Source organism: Rosa rugosa, chromosome 6, assembly GCF_958449725.1.
Source record: "Rosa rugosa chromosome 6, drRosRugo1.1, whole genome shotgun sequence".
NCBI classification, from domain to species: Eukaryota; Viridiplantae; Streptophyta; class Magnoliopsida; order Rosales; family Rosaceae; genus Rosa; species Rosa rugosa.
The window spans coordinates 15673016-15690139 of record NC_084825.1 but is presented as its reverse complement, the minus strand read 5'-3'; the positions used below and the strand labels follow the sequence as shown (position 1 = coordinate 15690139).

General features: G+C 39.0%; 1 protein-coding gene across 1 annotated transcript; it reads left to right on the top strand.

The window, feature by feature from the left end:
• Positions 1-1066: 1066 nt before the first annotated feature.
• Positions 1067-4238, top strand: LOC133716284 (uncharacterized). The gene is made up of 2 exons (XM_062142990.1): positions 1067-2516; positions 4090-4238. Exons 1-2 carry the CDS (start codon positions 1067-1069, stop codon positions 4236-4238), a joined length of 1599 nt encoding a protein of 532 aa, XP_061998974.1.
• Positions 4239-17124: the final 12886 nt, after the last annotated feature.

Sequence of the window (17124 nt, the reverse complement as noted above, 5' to 3'; positions counted from 1 at the left end):
GGACAAACTGTTGTTATTTGTGAGAGCAGCGCATGAATTTCAGCCGTCAAGATCAAAGTTATACAAATTTGATTCATATTGGAAACAATTACAAAGCTGCATGGTGAACTAAGCATTGGAGAAAGCATGCAAAATTGTATTGGCGTATGGTGATGACCATCTCTAATTACATAGCTACAGCAAATACATGTGTTTGGCGCATGAGATGCAAGCAGGAGAAAATAAAGGAGAAAAGATGCATGAAAAGCAAAATCTGGAAATCTGCCTGTGCAGATCAGTCAACTTCGACAGAGCACTGAGATCAACTCAAAACGAACCAGATAATGATCTTTATATTTTTGGAAAGCCTCGGATGTCTAGTTTCTAGAGATTTTTACAGTTTGTCAATATCATTTTTCTAGAGAAAATTATGGTCGATTTAGTACAAGAAGGTCAAGCTGCCTGTAAATCTGGTTTTTGACGGGAATTTATATTTACATGAATTCTAGAAGGCTATGATGTCCAAAGGCTTCCCTAATCATACTTGGATACGGTTTGGAAGATGATGACTCAATCTTGAGGACATGAAATTATTTCATTGGCTAGAAGGACGTGGACCAATCAGAAAATTCAAAAAGCAAACCTACATCAATATGGAGTCAGATTCTCAATAGCAGACTTGGAGAAGAAAGCTAGGTCTACTATATATAGGGGCTATTATTCGACGTTTTCAACAGCTCATTCTCTTATTTAGACGTCCAGATACCCTTGTTCCCTGGTTCCTGCGAATTTCACAATCCTGAATCAATTTGTTCTTCTTCTTGCTTAAGCCGTGCATCCATCATCCCTAGCCTCCCTTAGAGTTCTCTTGCGTCAAGTTGTTTCAAGACTTCACCAAAGGAGCTTCACAACATCTTGCTTTCAAAGAGTTGCGGTGGCCACTTTGATCTTTCATCCATTCTTCCTTTCGATTTTTGTATCAAGTAACTCAAAGTGATAAGTTCGTCTTCATCTCAAGAAGAAAAGATACACGAGGACTCCCCTATCTTTGACGAGCAGCCCAAATCGCACAACAGCTCCACCACACATGGCAGCTCAATCAATTAGGGAGCTTTCCTCTTCTGTTGTGACCAGAGGCATTCCTACATGCATCATCACTTACCCTGCTGCGGCTCAAGGATTAACAGCCGAGTTCGAATTAAAATCTAGACTACTCAACCGCCTTCCCATTTTTCATGGACTCTCTATGGAGGATCCTTATAAGCATTTGATGGAGTTTCAATTCATTTGTACAAGTATGAAGCCGCAAGGAGCAGATGAAAACATTTTAAAGCTAAAGGCATTTTCGTTCTCTCTTGCTGATCGTGCTAAGGATTGGCTATACCAGCTACCAAGTGGACACATTACTTCTTGGGACGCCATGATGAAGGTGTTTCTGGAAAAGTACTTCCCTACATCTCGTATTATCATGCTAAAGAAGAAAATAAGTGGAATTACTCAAGCACAGAACGAGTCGTATTCAGCTTACTATGAGAGGTTCAAATCCTTGCTCGCTCAATGTCCTCAACATATAGTGAAGGATGAGAATCTTCTCACTTGTTTCTATGAAGGACTCCTCCCTCTTGAAAGACAAATGCTTGATGCTACTTCTAGAGATTCTTCTGTTGACAAGTTACCAGCTGAAGGGAAGGCCTTGATAGCCAATTGTGCACTAAATGCCCAACAAGTTGAAGACATAGGATCCTCAGCACGAGCAAGGGTCAATGAGATAAGTACTAATTCTCTTTTGGAAGATAAAATTGATAAACTTACTTCACTTGTGTCTCAGGCTTTGACTACTAAAGGGCAAGCATTGGCTTGTAGAATATGCTCTATGCAAGGGTATGTGACTGATCAATGCCCTCAATTAATTGAAAATGGTGGATGGGAGAGTGCCAACTCCGTAGGGTTCCAACAAGGGCAAAACCGTCCACAAAATGATCCATTTGCGCAAACTTACAATGAAGGATGGAGAAATCATCCAAACTTCAGATGGAAGGATAATGACAACGTCGAGAACCCTAATCAGAACATCAACTCCTATAATCGTGCTCCACCAGGCTTCTATCAGAAGCCTCAGGATCCCCTAAACTCTACTCCTTTGAATTCCTCATCTTCTAATCCTAATTATGATAAAATGTTTGAGGCTTTAACATCTTCTACTCAAGCTTTGATTCAAAGTCAAAAAAATCAAGCCAAGGATATAGCTGACCTCAAAAGGCAGATGGGAGATGTGGTGGTAATTTTGAGCAAGTTGCATGAGCAAGGGAAACTTCCGAGCAACACAATTCCAAATCCAAAGGCTCAATATGAATCTGCCAAAGCTGTGACCTTAAGGAATGGGAGAGTGCTTGATGATGCCACCAAGGGCATCAGAAAAGTCACCAAGGACAAGGATAGTGTCCTAACGTCATCAAAGGCCCTTCAAAAGGACCCTGCAATGTTCAACTGTGAGGCTAGGACCTCATCCCCTGCTTCGCCAACTCCGGAATCCAAAGGTACTAATAAACTCATAAATGTACATGATTTTATATTGATTTCTTCATGTTTTCTAAGCTAGTTTTTCATCTATTTGAGTCATTTAATTCTTTTTTATGTTTTGTAGGTGTTTTGGAGCAAAGTAGAAGAAAAGAAGCTAAATCAGTAAATCTGCCTGTGCAGATCAGTCAACTTCAACAGAGTACTGAGAGTAGCTCAGAACGAACCAGACAGTGATCTTTATACCATTGGAAAGCCTTGGATGTCTAGTTTCTAGAACATTTAATAGTTCGTTCATATAATTTTTCTACAAGAAGTTATGACTGATTTAGTACAACAAGGTCAGACCGTCTGAGAATCTGACACTTCGACGGAAATCCATGATTTGAGGCCTGAATTCCATTTAGCAGCCCAACGACGAGTATTAACTGCATATCTCTATTTATTAGAGATAAATGACATATTTTTAAGGAGTGAAAATTATTATAAGCCATAGAGGAGAAGCTATTTGAATCCTAAAAGGAAAAGAAGTGAAAATCTCCTAACCTAAGCATTTACTCTAGACGCAGATTCTGCCGCACAAGAGAAGAAAAAGAACAACATCCTCTGCCATCATCTAGCCGCCATCTCTTCCCCTTCCTTTCTTTTAGTTTTTTGTTTTCTTCGTCTATGTCTAGCTAATACTTTTGTAGCTAGGGGCAATTTCAAAGCCCCAAACATGTTCAATTCATATTGATGACAATTCAGTTTTTAGTTTTCTATATTATCAATTGAATGTTTGTTTCACCGTGTCTACAAGATGAATCTTTGCTTGTTTGTTTAGGTGCGCAACTAAATGAATAGGTTAGGGTTCAAACGATAGGAGTAACACTGGATTCGTATATGTCATGTGTTCATTCCAATTGAGTAGCAAAATGTTTTCTTGAATTACATGCGACTCAAACCCTAGGTTTAGCAAGACTACAACATACTTGTGACCCTAGATTTATCCAAACCCTTTTCTTGCTTAATGATTTTGATATGTTAAACTCAGCGAGCTTGTGTCTAGGTTGCATGATCGGAAATAGATTAAGTGGTGGGCTTGTATTCACTTAACAAGGAACTAAGAAAGGGTATTGGGTTAATTCGAGCTTGTGAGTTAACTTCGGGTAAATTGAATTGAGAATTAGGATTCCATAACTGAGCTTTGATATGATTGAGTGTGTTTGGTGGTAGAGAATGAGTCCTTAGCTTTGTTTTTATCAATAGTTTTAAAGTTATAACATCTGTTTCTGCTTTGTTAACTTTCTGTGTTCAGTATTGCGTGAATTATTTCATATAACAAATCAACTCCGATTGTTCTAAAATTTTGTTTACGTGTTATTCAATGTATCTTTAGTGTCCTGTAAAAGTTTTAGAAAATTCGATCAAGTCTAGGTTAGTTAAATAATTTATTTTCTTAAACTGTTCAGTAGCATAGTATGGAGACTAGTGACATTTGATTAACAGTTTAGGAACAATCTTCAGTGGGTAATGACCCTTGCTTGATCAGTATATTACCAACAATGATATTTGAGTGCAAGGTTTAAGTTGTGCATCTTTTGGACTTATCAGGTACAACTCCTAACTCTTCAATTCCGGTTTCAATTAATCCTCTTTCTTCCTGTTTTCCTTTTCCAAACAGATTTGCTAAATCAAAGGAAGAGGAAGATAAGAGGGACGTTTTGGACATTCTCCGGAAAGTTCAAGTCAACATCCGGTGATCCATGGAGCATACCATCAGGTTAAAGACATTAAAACAAGCGCTACTTGGGAGGCAACCCAATGAATGGAAAAGATTGCAGCATTCAAGCTTTTTCTAAGGGACGCTTTCTTTATTCATCTTAATCTCTTTCTTTGCTTCATATTTTGGTCTTTTTTATGTTTTTAGGTTGTGTGCAGGTCACATAGTTGAAGAAAAGTATGAGGAAATTCACTTTCAACAAAACAGTTTTTCTGCCTCACAGATCAGTTCACTTTGAACGGCTACCGTTTAAAGCTCACTTGGAATCTGAAGACGTACTATATATGGATCCGACACCCCAGGAGTCTACTTTACAAGTGTTGGCAAATCCAGATTCCAGGTTTCACAGCATCTGTAATCCTAAGTTGAGTACAGAATGTTTGGAGCAGAAAAACAGAAAACTGGGAAGCAAGTCCGGCGACTTAACCTCAAAATAGAATATATTTCCCATAGTCTTCTGGAGGTATGCTTAATATCAAATCATAGCCCTGGACGTCTACTTCCTTTCTACTAAAGGGTTTCTCCATGTGATGCATAGATCTTTAGATATTCATATTTGAGTGGATAGAGATCAGTCAGCCGGAAATCCACACAGTCAGATTTCAGCAAACCTTCGGCTTGCTGTTTTCTCATTACAAACGTTTAGAAATCGTACAATTTATGAAAACAAAGCCATGGATGTCTATTTTTACGTCTAAGTAACAGATCTGGATTCTGATGTCGTGTGAGGTAGATATGAGCTGTCAAGCACAGAAAAGATCAATCTGCAATGTTTTTGCTGAAATTCAGTTTTGAAATTTTTTTCCCCGAATGTTTAGAGCCTCAATGGAGCAACTTTGGCATGGAGCTTATGTAAGTAAGTCAAGGCTTAATAGCCTTGAGGTTGGTGTCTTTGATTCTTCTTCAAAGGTCGCGTGCATTGGGAGATCTACAAGAGAGAACATTCTCTACTTTTCTCAACTTGTTGTAAATGATAATGACTATTCATGCAATATGTATTGCTTAATGTATGCGATTGACAGACTCGTAATGTGTGCGATTGACATACTTGTAATGAGCGATTGACAGACTCGTAATGTATGCGATTGACATACTTGTAATGTGCGATTGATTAGTATAGCTATTATGTATTGCCTTTTGTATACATGATGTAACCCTATATAAACCTCATGGTGAGATGAATACAAGATATATACAATTTTTCCAATTCTCTACAACACGTTATCAGCATGAGCCCTAACCACAAGTAAAAAAAACCAAACCAGAAAATTCTTCAAAACCTGCCATTGCCACCTTCGAACCTCACTGCAGCAGCTCCTAGCCCACGCTAGCCTCACCTGTGCACCTGCCCCTGCAGCACCTACGCGCCCCTGAGCACGCATCCCTGCTGCCCCTGCAGCACCAACGCACACCGACTGCATCCTTCTCCTTTCCTGTGCACGTCCGTCTGCTTGCAGGCTCCGAAACATCTAGTTCGGAACCTCATATCAAAATATTTTCTTCATCAGAGTTGTTCGTCTCTGTCTCTTCCATCTGACCTCGGAATTTCAGCCTTATCGGAGTTATTTTGAGACCGGTACAACAATCAAAGTGAAAGATGTTCAGAAGAGAATCTGCTCCTAATTTCAACACGTAAGTTTTGTAATTAAGGTTGCTGCTTTCTTGTATTTTAAATTCCTTTTATTTTTTGCACAATTTTAGAATATATGAACAAGATTTTGAGTATTTAATAAAGCGGAATTATAGAGATTCACGCTTAACGAACTAAGAGTATTTGTATGAACTAAGAGTGTTCATAATGCTCGGACTAAGAGCGTCCGCAAGCATCAAATTGTGACCATATTAAACATCATTGTTCGGTCTAATCCAAATATTCTTGGAAATCGATTTCTTGGTAGCATTAAGGCTCGAAAATCTTATATTAGTTGTCGTGAAAGTTTTTACTCCGAAACTAATCTATTCTCCTTTGTCTTTGAATGTCGAATGCAAACGTGAAAAAACTCGACTTCACTAAACCAGATTCAAATGACATTTGTTATCACCGATGGGTGAATGACGTCAAGAATCACCTCACTACTAATGAGATTCTGTGGAGAAGAGCTCACAGACTAAAGATTAATTGAGAAAAATCCTCTCAACCTTCCCCGTCTCAGCGTTAATGATTGCCAAACAATAGGCTTGTGTGCAATGCTAGATGGATTACGAGGTTTCATCAACTTATGTCAGTTACTGAGAAAGCTAACAACATACTTGTGAAAAACTATAATTCAAAGGCCCGTTGGAACTAAGAGCGTTCACCAGGCGAATTATAATAGCGCACCTAAAGAAGGGCGCAAGGAGCGGAACCCTAAAAAGTTAGGGGCCAACGAAATGGACGTGTGGGTTAATACAACCGCCCTACAAATGAAGGAAAACCGCGAGATTGATAAGCGGACACGTGGAATGGGCCACGTGTCGCCACCAACGTCCATGGAGGATGTCCAAATGCCCAAGGTGCATCTCAATTAATGGGTGAGGTAATGCTATAGATGTGGATCTTTAAAGCATTGGTTTAAGCACTAGAATGCGAGTGCAAAAACAAAGCTGCACAATACAAGTGTATAAAGATATGAGAGAGCATGAGGCTCATCTCGCAGCTGAAGGAGATGATGGAAATGACAATGACGTCAATCTCATCATTACAAACTTCAAATCTGGCGAGGAAAACAACCATGTTGATGCCGCAGATTTTGATTAAATAGTCTTTTATTTTTCCAAGAATTATGTAATGGCAATTATGCCTTAATTAATAAATGACAATTTTGTATTAACTCTTTCTCAAGTGGCGCATCCAATGAAGTATGATGTCTAGGAAAGTAATTGAGATTAGTGGTACTTAAGAGAGCCTCGCTCCACCGACATCTCTCTCTACTTCTCTGGTCATATTTGATTGGAGTTACCAAACGGATTGAGTGACTACAATCTGTCTAAGTTTGACTTTTATTTTTGGATTAGACTTTGGTTAAGAAACTTTGATGTAATCATTGGCTATTAATAAAGTGTCGATTCTTTTACTTAATGTCTTGGACATACCTTAATTCGAACTTTATTTGAAAGATATAAGAGCCAATGGTTTTCATGTGGAAACACATTGTGAGAATGGACAAGAGTTTCTTTGCATCACCTCTAATGACTACGGGCATAAATGAGTATTAGAAACTTATGTGTCACTCTAGTGGGTTGTATGCAACCACTATTCGAGTCATTGAATCCAGCCACGTCATGAGAAATGATTTATGGGATTCTGACACATATAGGCTTTGACATGACTATTTGGGACACCCAGGTCGTGATATGATGATCCGTCTATTAAAGACTTCACACGAACATCCATTCTTCAAAACGAAGAGAAGTAAGAACCAAAAATCGGTTCGAGGAAAAGCACATACGCCTCACGGCGCCAAGACTGTGCATGACCGGCCACTTAGGGCAGGTGTCGTCTACCCCCTACGGCAACAACATGGCTTTGACGCCATGGACTCCTCTTTGACTCCTTTTTCTACTTCTAAAGTCAATTGTGACTTCGTGGCTCAACCAAATTCTTATTTGGTTGCTTCTAAAGCCCATCTTTCGTTTTGCAAAACCTGCTCTTTAGCAAAATTAGGATTGAGACCATCCTATGCAAAAGACACTAAGGAAATAATTCCATTCTTACAAAGAATCTAAGGGAATTCTGTGGATTGGATCAACCAACTTGCGGACCGTATAGATGTTTTATGGTGTTGGTTGATACGCAAACACGCTGGTCACGTGTTGTGCCATTATCCACTCGTAATGCTGCTTATACTACACTCCTAGCACATAACATATGGCTACGGGCTCACTACTCAGATCATCCCCTTCAGTCAATTTGACTTGATAATGCTACAGAGTTTACATCGAAAATTTTCGATGACTATTGCATATCATTGGGTATTGATATCAAGTATCATATTCCCATGTACACACCCAATTGGTCTCACGGAAAAGCCACCATTAAAAGACTACGATGGTAGCCCGGACTTTGGTAATGTGCACCAATATTTCTGCTTGGGTTATGCAATATCGCATGCAGCTATGCTAATTCGTCTACGACTCATAGCAGCCACTCAACTTTTATTTGCGTTAGAGCTAGTGACTGGGTTCGAGTCTAATATCTCGTACTTATGCATATTTGAGTGTGCGGTTTATGTGCCAATTGCGCCGCCACAGCTATAGGTCCGCTATGTAGAACCCTTGACAGGCGATCTCTTTTTTTCGCTGGATTTGCGGATTGTCACTTTGATGAGACAGTCTTCCCGTCGTTAGGGGGGGGATTAGAACGTCAACGTTCAACAGAAACGACAGGAATTGTCGTGGTCTGTCCCCACTATGTCTCATCTTGATCCCCTAAAAGTGATGAGATCACATATACCTGCTGCAAACATGCCTGCAAGGATTGATGTCCCCACAAGAGGACATGGTGCCACCATGGATGGTGGTATGGTGACGCCACAAGGTGGCATAATGGCGTCATAGGCCATGGGTTCCGCTAGAGAGTGTAGGAGACCCATAGGTTCGATGGATTCTCGCCCTAAGAAGAGAGCGAGTTTGGCACAACTTGATCCATTGATCATTGATACTCAAAATCCGTCTCATGAGAATATTTTGGATTGTGATTATGTCCAAGAGACATCGTTGGGGGAAGCCTCAATGTTAGAACCAATTTCTGAGAATATAGAGATCTCTACGAACTACACTAGTGTACATGAGGACGTGGAATTGTTGAGACCAATGACATCAAACCTTACTCCGTTGAAGAATGTTAACATAGAGAAAATTGGCCTGAATGGAAAGATGTGATCCAGGTTGAATTGGATTCACTAACGAAGAGGAAGGATTTCGGGCCTGAGATGCCAACACCTCCTAACATAAAACCTGTTGACATTAATAGGTCTTCGTTAGATAGCGTGATGAGAAAAAGAGATGATAATCTCGCCTTATGGCGCAAGGCTTCTCACAAAACGCCCTGTAATCTACTACGAGAAGACATATTCTCTCGTAATGGATGTCATTGCACTCCACTACCTTGTCAGTTTGGTAGTTTCCAAATAACTGAACATGCAGCTTACGAATGTGGTCACTACGTATCTTTATGGGGATCTAGATACGGAATATAATGAAGGTTCTTGTGAACTTCATTTACCCAAGTCAAGTGGCTCTAGACCACGGAGCGCGTTTGCAACGAGGTTGAAACGCTCACTAAAGTGACTACTTGATTGGGAATGGATATGATGAACTATGCCCACGCGTTTCCATGACAAGTTTCGGATTTGCAATTGTCGCGGTTTATGTTGATAAACATAATTGGAAACCTTAAGAGTTAAGGGAAACTGCTGAACACCTGAAATCCGAGTTTGAGATTAAGGACCTTGGGAGAACACGGTTTTGTCTAGATTTAGAACTTGTATACCGTGTCAATAAATGCTTGGCATTTTGACAAAGTCAAAAATGCACTCCCATGGTCGTCCGTAGTCTTGGCCCTAAAAGGGATCCGTTTCGTCCCAGGGATGATGACGAAGACGTGTTAATAGCAGAAGTGCTTACTTATGTACAATAGGCGCATTATTGTACTTAGCACAATACAAGACCGGACACCTCAATTGTTATGAACTTGTTGGCTAGATATAGCCCCGCGCAACGCAACGCCATTGGACTGGTATAAAGGCAATCTTTCGCTACTTAAAATGTACGATAGATATGGGCTTGTTCTATCCCTACAGAGAGAAAAGAAATGACGGGAATTTGGGATCGGACCCCATAAGGAAAAACGCCAATTTCCGTAATGTAGCCGTCGACGCCACTATCCATGGTGGCCGGCGTCCTACTCCTCCTCCCCTCCATCAAAATGACAACGATGTCTTGATGGGTTTTGCTGATGCAGGGTATCTCTCTGACCCTTGATACGCCTAAAAGTAAGCGCGCAATTTAACCCTGCAAAATGTAGTAGTATAGAATAAGTAGGGATCGTTCTAGCCAGGGATTGAGGGTACACCTGTAATTGCAAAAACAAATAAAGAATTAATAAAAGTATAGAATATTATTTACAAAATAAAACAAAGAATTAAAATATATACAAGTAGGGGTTTTAAGATTATAAAATTAAAATTAAAAGAAACATAAATAAAAATGTAAAAACATATATACAAGGGTGGAACGCAAGGAACAAAGATCAAAACCACAATCATATGAATGAAATCCAATTACAATTCATATAGTTGATTTTCTATGTCATGAGAAATAAGTTGACCATGTGAAACGTTAGTAAGCAAACGATTTCCCATTTTTTACTTTCCTTCAATATTTAATCTAAGTGAAAGCACCTAAATTAAATCTATTGAATATGCAATCATAGTCTAGAAAGCTAGCTAATCAAGAACACATTCAACGCATGAAGAACAAAGAAAGGATGTCAACCAAAGTGCACAACCTAGTATGAAAAAGTTCATCTATTTGCAATCCTCCTTAATTGATTTCGACTTTTGTCCAAAGCCTTTACTACTTAAATCTAGCTCCAATTACATGCATATATCCTAAGTTGGCCACCAAAGAACACATACATATAAAAGTTTTCTATAATCCAAAATCAATTAAGCAATCTCACATAAGCAACATAAAAATCAACATATAAAGAAATTGCAACTTTATTTCAAAACATATAAATGGGCTTTAAACTTTGCCCCTAACGTCATGTTAACTAGAATTCATAACTCTACGAATCAAACAAAGGAAAATAAAAGAAAGTATGAAATACACCGTGAAAAATGGATGACAAGCCTTGAGACGAAGAACTTGAAGATCCTTGAAAGCAAGCAATCTTCTAGGAACGACCAAGGGTGGATGGTGGCTAGAATCTTGATGTATTGCATGACTTCTTCTCCTCCTTGGTTGAGACGCAGAGCTTCTGAAGACTAGAGAATGGAGAGAATTTTTCTGATGTTTATTTTCTGAGGGAGAGAGGTGTGTTGTATTGTGTTGTGGTGTGTTGGTGTGGTGTAGAGAATGCTCCTATTTATAGGAGGATGGCAACTTAGTCTCCAAGTCTTCAAGATTGATCCACACAGCATTAACCAATCAGATAATGCCACGTCAGCTCTGCTATGTCATCCAACCAATGAGAAACCTCCAATTTAACACCTTGATTTAGGGAGATTATTTTTGAATTAATTGCATGATTATTTTCTGATTTGTCTCCTCAATTTTGGCCAAGGATGGAGTGCGGACATCAAGGAATGTATCTGGACCTGTTTTCAACCTTTCTGCTTGTTTTGCTCCCTTGAAATTCTCCTTCCTTATCTGTTGAAATCTTCCTTTGGCCATAATCATGCATTTAGGATTTAATTGAGATGTCATTATCCATATATATTCTTGAAATTCGGCCAAAATCAGTTTGTGTCTAATAATGACCCAAAATCTGATTTTTAAACATCTTTTCTTGCCAAAAATGACTCCCAATCCATATCACCTTTGTAGATGACGTTTTGAGCTTGTTCTTGGGCTCTCCTAGTCCACCCAGGTATCCTAGTGTCATCAGGACTCCTCATTTTTTGCCATTTTTCTTCTTTTTACCTCATCTCTCCGATGTACCTAAAAAATAAAAACTAAATTAAAATTCATTTATTAAAGGAAATAACTAAGTAAAATATGAGGAAATAATTATTAAAACATCGCATTAAAATGCTCCTATCAACCCTCACAAAGGTCGCTCCCAAATGGGTTATGTCTTTACCATAGGAAGCACTGCGATATCTTGGAGGTCTACAAAACAGACCCTTGTTGCTACTTCCTCAAATCATGCAGAGATTATTGCTCTACATGAAGCCGTGCGAGAATGCATATGGCTAAGGTCTGTGATTAGACATATTCGAGGAATTTGTGGTTTGAAGTCTACCACAGATGAACCTACTTGCATGTATGAAGATAATGCAACTTGTATTGAGCAAATGAAATTAGGTTTCATCAAGGGCAACAACACCAAACATATATCGCCTAAGTTCTTTTACAATCAGCAACACCATTGATCACTTCTAAAGATTGAAGTGAATCAAATCCGATCTGAGGATAATGTAGCGGACTTATTTACTAAGTCGTTACCAAAATCCACCTTCGAGAAACATGTGAAGAGCCTCGGATTGAGAAAGTTATCCAAACTCCCATGATTGTAGCAATCAGGGGGAGATGTCGACATCAGGGGGAGGCATGATGTCTACATGTTCGATCTCGAAGAGTGAAGGACGTGTTGTGCTCTTTTTGTCCTTCGACCAGGGTTATTTTTGTCCCACTCGGTTTTTGTTACCTGGCAAGGTTTTTAACGAGGCAACAATCAAAACATCATCGCCAAGTTTGAGCGGCACAAGGGGGAGTGTTGAAGGATGTCGACTACTCCACATTCACGCGCGTTGTGCTCTTTTTCTCCTTCGACCAAGGTTGTTTTTTCTCCCAGGGTTTTTATTACTTGGTAAGGTTTTTGACGAGGCAACTTAGAAGCGCATAGCAGAGGCAACACTATTGACATGGAATATCCAAGGGGGAGTGTTGTAAATGATAATGACTATTCATGCAATATGTATTGCTTAATGTATGCGATTGACAGACTCGTAATGTGTGCGATTGACATACTTGTAATGAGCGATTGACAGACTCGTAATGTATGCGATTGACATACTTGTAATGTGCGATTGATTAGTATAGCTATTATGTATTGCCTTTTGTATACATGATGTAATCCTATATATATAAACCTCATGGTGAGATGAATACAAGATATATACAATTTTTCCAATTCTCTACAACACAACTATATTTGTTTTGTTGTCTTATCTTTTCTCGTTTGCTATGCTTTTATTTTTCCATTTCATGCTTTAGATTGATTTACATTGAGGACAATGTAAAATTTAGGGCTAAATACTGTTTACCACCCTGTGGTATGGACCTCACATCAATTCAGTCCCTCGACTTTCAATTTCATCAAAAACACCCCTACACTATCATTTTCTCGTCCAATAGGTCCATCTGTTATGATTCCGTTAATTTCTGCCGTTAGCTGCTGACGTGGCGATCCAACTCAGCAAAGGTGGGCCCCACATGAAAGTGAAATTCCTAAAATGACCCTGGCCAATCTGAAATGAAAAAATCCAAAATAAATCAACACTATGCGTTTGGGGAGACTCGAACCCACGCAAGTGGGTGTGATAGTGAAAGGCCCAACCAACAGAACACATGCATGGTTCCGATATATACCAACAAATTTAATATATATTTGTATACCCAACCGGATATGGATTAAATCCAAAATAAATCAACACTTTGCGTTTGGGGAGACTCGAACCCACACAAATGGGTGTCAAAGTGAAAGACCCAACCACCAGACCACATGCATGGTTTTGATATATTTCCACAAAATTAATATATATTTGTATACCCAACCGGATATGGATTAAATCTAAAATAAATCAACACCTTGCGTTTCGGGAGACTCGAACCCACGCAAGTGGGTGTGAAAGTGAAAGACCCAACCACCGGACCACATGCATGGTTTGATATATTCCCACAAAATTAATATATATTTGTATATCCAACCGGATATGGATTAAATCCAAAATAAATCAACAATTTGCGTTTGGAGAGACTCGAACCCACGCAAGTGCATGTGAAAGTGAAAGCCCCAACCACCGGACCACATCCACGGTTCTAATATTTCACCACAAAATTAATATATATTTGTATACCACAAAATTAATATATATTTGCGTTTGGGGAGACTATTTTGGATTTAATCCATATCCGGTTGGGTATGCAAATATATATTAATTTTGTGGGGAAATATCAAAACCATGCATGTGGTCCGGTGGTTGGGTCTTTCACTTTGACACCCACTTGCGTGGGTTCGAGTCTCCCCAAACGCAAAGTGTTGATTTATTTTGGATTTAATTCATATCCGGTTGGGTATACAAATATATATTAAATTTGTGGGTATATATCAGAACCATGCATGTGGTCTGTTGGTTGGGCCTTTCACCATCACACCCACTTGCGTGGGTTCGAGTCTCCCCAAACGCAAAGTGTTGATTTATTTTGGATTTAATCCATATCCGGTTGGGTATACAAATATATATTAAATTTGTGGTCATATATTAGATCCATGCATGTGGTCTGTTGGTTGGGCCTTTCACTATCACACCCACTTGCGTGGGTTCGAGTCTCCCCAAACGCAAAGTGTTGATTTATTTTGGATTTTTTCATTTCAGATTGGCCAGGGTCATTTTAGGAATTTCACTTCCATGTGGGGCCCACCTGTGCTGAGTTGGATCGCCACATCAGCAGCTAACGGCAGAAATTAACGGAATCATAACGGATGGACATATTGGACGAGAAAATGATAGTGTGGGGGTGTTTTTGATGAAATTGAAAGTCGAGGGACTGAATTGATGTGAGGTCCATACCACAGGGTGGTAAACAGTATTTAGCCCTAAAATTTAAGTGTGGGGGAAGAGATTTATATTTTGGAGTTTTTGTTTATTTACCCTAATTCAAGGGATTTTTTTCCCACTTACCCCATTAAGTTTTTTTAATTCCCCTTTACCCATAAAGACTCTAATAAGGTCTTTCCTAATACCCAATTAATTTTTTTTTTTGTTTTTTGTTTATTTTTGAGACTATTTTATCCTCGCCCCTTTGTTACATAGAGAGAGAAGCCATAGAAGACTTTGCCGGAGTGCGGTCACCCTTCGCCAGATTTCGATCGTTGGATTCCAGTCACCGATCGCCGTATTCCGTCACCGGCCGCCACCCATCGGACTTCTCTGAAAACCTCGCCGGAAGTCCCTAAAGAGGTAGTCGGAGATCTCATAGGTTGCCGAAAAGGTTTATTGCCCCAAATAGACCTGTACTGCCTCCCAATAAACCTCTATTGCCCCCCAATTATTATTGGGGGGCAATAGAAGTTTGTGAAACCTCCCCAAAAGTCTTCAAAGAGGTTGTCAGAGATCTCATATAGGCGGAGAGGTTTATTGCCCCCCTAATAGACTTGTATTGCCCCCCAAATAGACCTTTCGGTTGCCGGAATGGAAATTAATCTTCTTAAAATTAGGCAAATGAAACTTCATTTTTTTTCTTCAATTTTTTCTGAAAAAAGAGGAGATTACATCAATTCAAAACATTTATTGCTCCCAATAGACGTCAATTGCCTCCTAATAAACCTTTAACAGACCTCTATTGCCCCCCAAAAGCCCTTTATTGCCTCCCAATAAAATTTTTATTGAGAGCCAATAATCAATGAAAAATTAAGATTGTTCTTGATTTTGAAAATTTTAGCAATCAAAACATATCGAACAAAAAAAAAAAGTAATTTCATTAGAAATTGCAACAGAGATTAGCTTACAATATAATATTACAAAATAAACCGAGAAATAAAAAGATTAGTTTACTCTGTACAAATCTAGAGAACTATTAAGTCCATGACCTCAATTTGGCATATCTATCTTGGTAACGTGCTAGACCATCTCATTAACAACAAAACAACTATAATTAGTTTTTCCTCTTTCTTACCCTAAAAGATTCCCAAACCATTAACCCCCTCAGAAAAGCTGCCACCAAAACCCAGACATCCCCACCACACAGTACTCTATCTATCTCTCTCTAAAAAGCAGAGAGAGTACCAATTTGTCTTATTACCTTGTGCATGTGTTCCTTCATAAAATTCCTAATGCATTTTGAATCCAATTTCCTCTCCCTTTGAACCAATTGGGGGAAGGAATCAACCTCTCTATATTGAAATGGCTACTCTTCTTGTAACCGCCTTCAGCCAAAACTCACGATATGTAGACCTTGGAATTGCTCGGTTGTTTTCTCAGGATGGAGTAGAGCATGAAGAAGAGAACACACAGGCTGAAGTTTATGATAGGTGATCGGGTTCTGGGTACATCCAGGAGGTCAGATCTAGGTAGACGCGGAGAGACGACATCGTTTTAGATTGGAAAAAGGAGAAAGAGGGGACAGCGTAGTTGGAGGCTATTCCAGCGACCAAGCCGGCGGCTCCCAAGCCCGGTGCTTTGGGTCAAGGACCCTGTATTTTGTCTTTTATTAGGTTGTTAGTATTGTGGGATAAAAACGAAAAAAAATAAAAAAATCGACAATTGTCAGAAAATTTAAAAAAATAAAATTGTTGTCTTTATTTTTGTCTGCGTCAGAATGAATTTTGGGTGAAATATTTTCTTCAACATCGCGACATGATGTCTTGGATTGGTTCATATGCGAGAAGTGTATTCAAGTGAGCCTAGCTCCACCAAAGTCGCTCCCCTCCTCACCTGGTCATGTCTAAAAGGAGTTACCGAAAGAAGAAGAGAAATAACCCTAAGTCCAAAATGTCTTCTGCATTAACTTTTCTTTTTATTTTTGGTTTTTGGGTCTTACGATGCCTAGCTTTCAACTGTCTAGAATGCTTATTTCTCTGAAATTATGGCGGAAAGTGGATACAATATTGAGATAATGTATGATGATATTCCTTGGTTAATTACGATATATGAAAAGCATATGTATGTGTAGTAGATGTGATTTTTGCTAACTTTGGTACATAATAGGAGCATGCTAGGATGAGTTTTGATTCATAATTAACTCTTGTGAAAATTTGAGCCAGTTTGTCTTTCTTTGTTGAGTGATTATTGAAAAAATATATATAATCTTATTTTCTTAGTGATGATTTTGTATGATCTCATTATTCTTTCATCTTGATTGATTACTTGTCAGAGATTAAGTTTAATGGTTTATAGAGAGTACTAGAACTTGCTTTTGTGCTATTCGAAACTTTATAT

Bases quoted from the DNA above. Each gene is read 5' to 3' on its own strand.
- LOC133716284 (XM_062142990.1), top strand. From the start codon at position 1,067: ATGGCAGCTCAATCAATTAGGGAGCTTTCCTCTTCTGTTGTGACCAGA. The intron at 2,517-4,089 runs GTACTAATAAAC...TGGACTTATCAG, and splicing joins GCCAACTCCGGAATCCAAAG to GTACAACTCCTAACTCTTCA.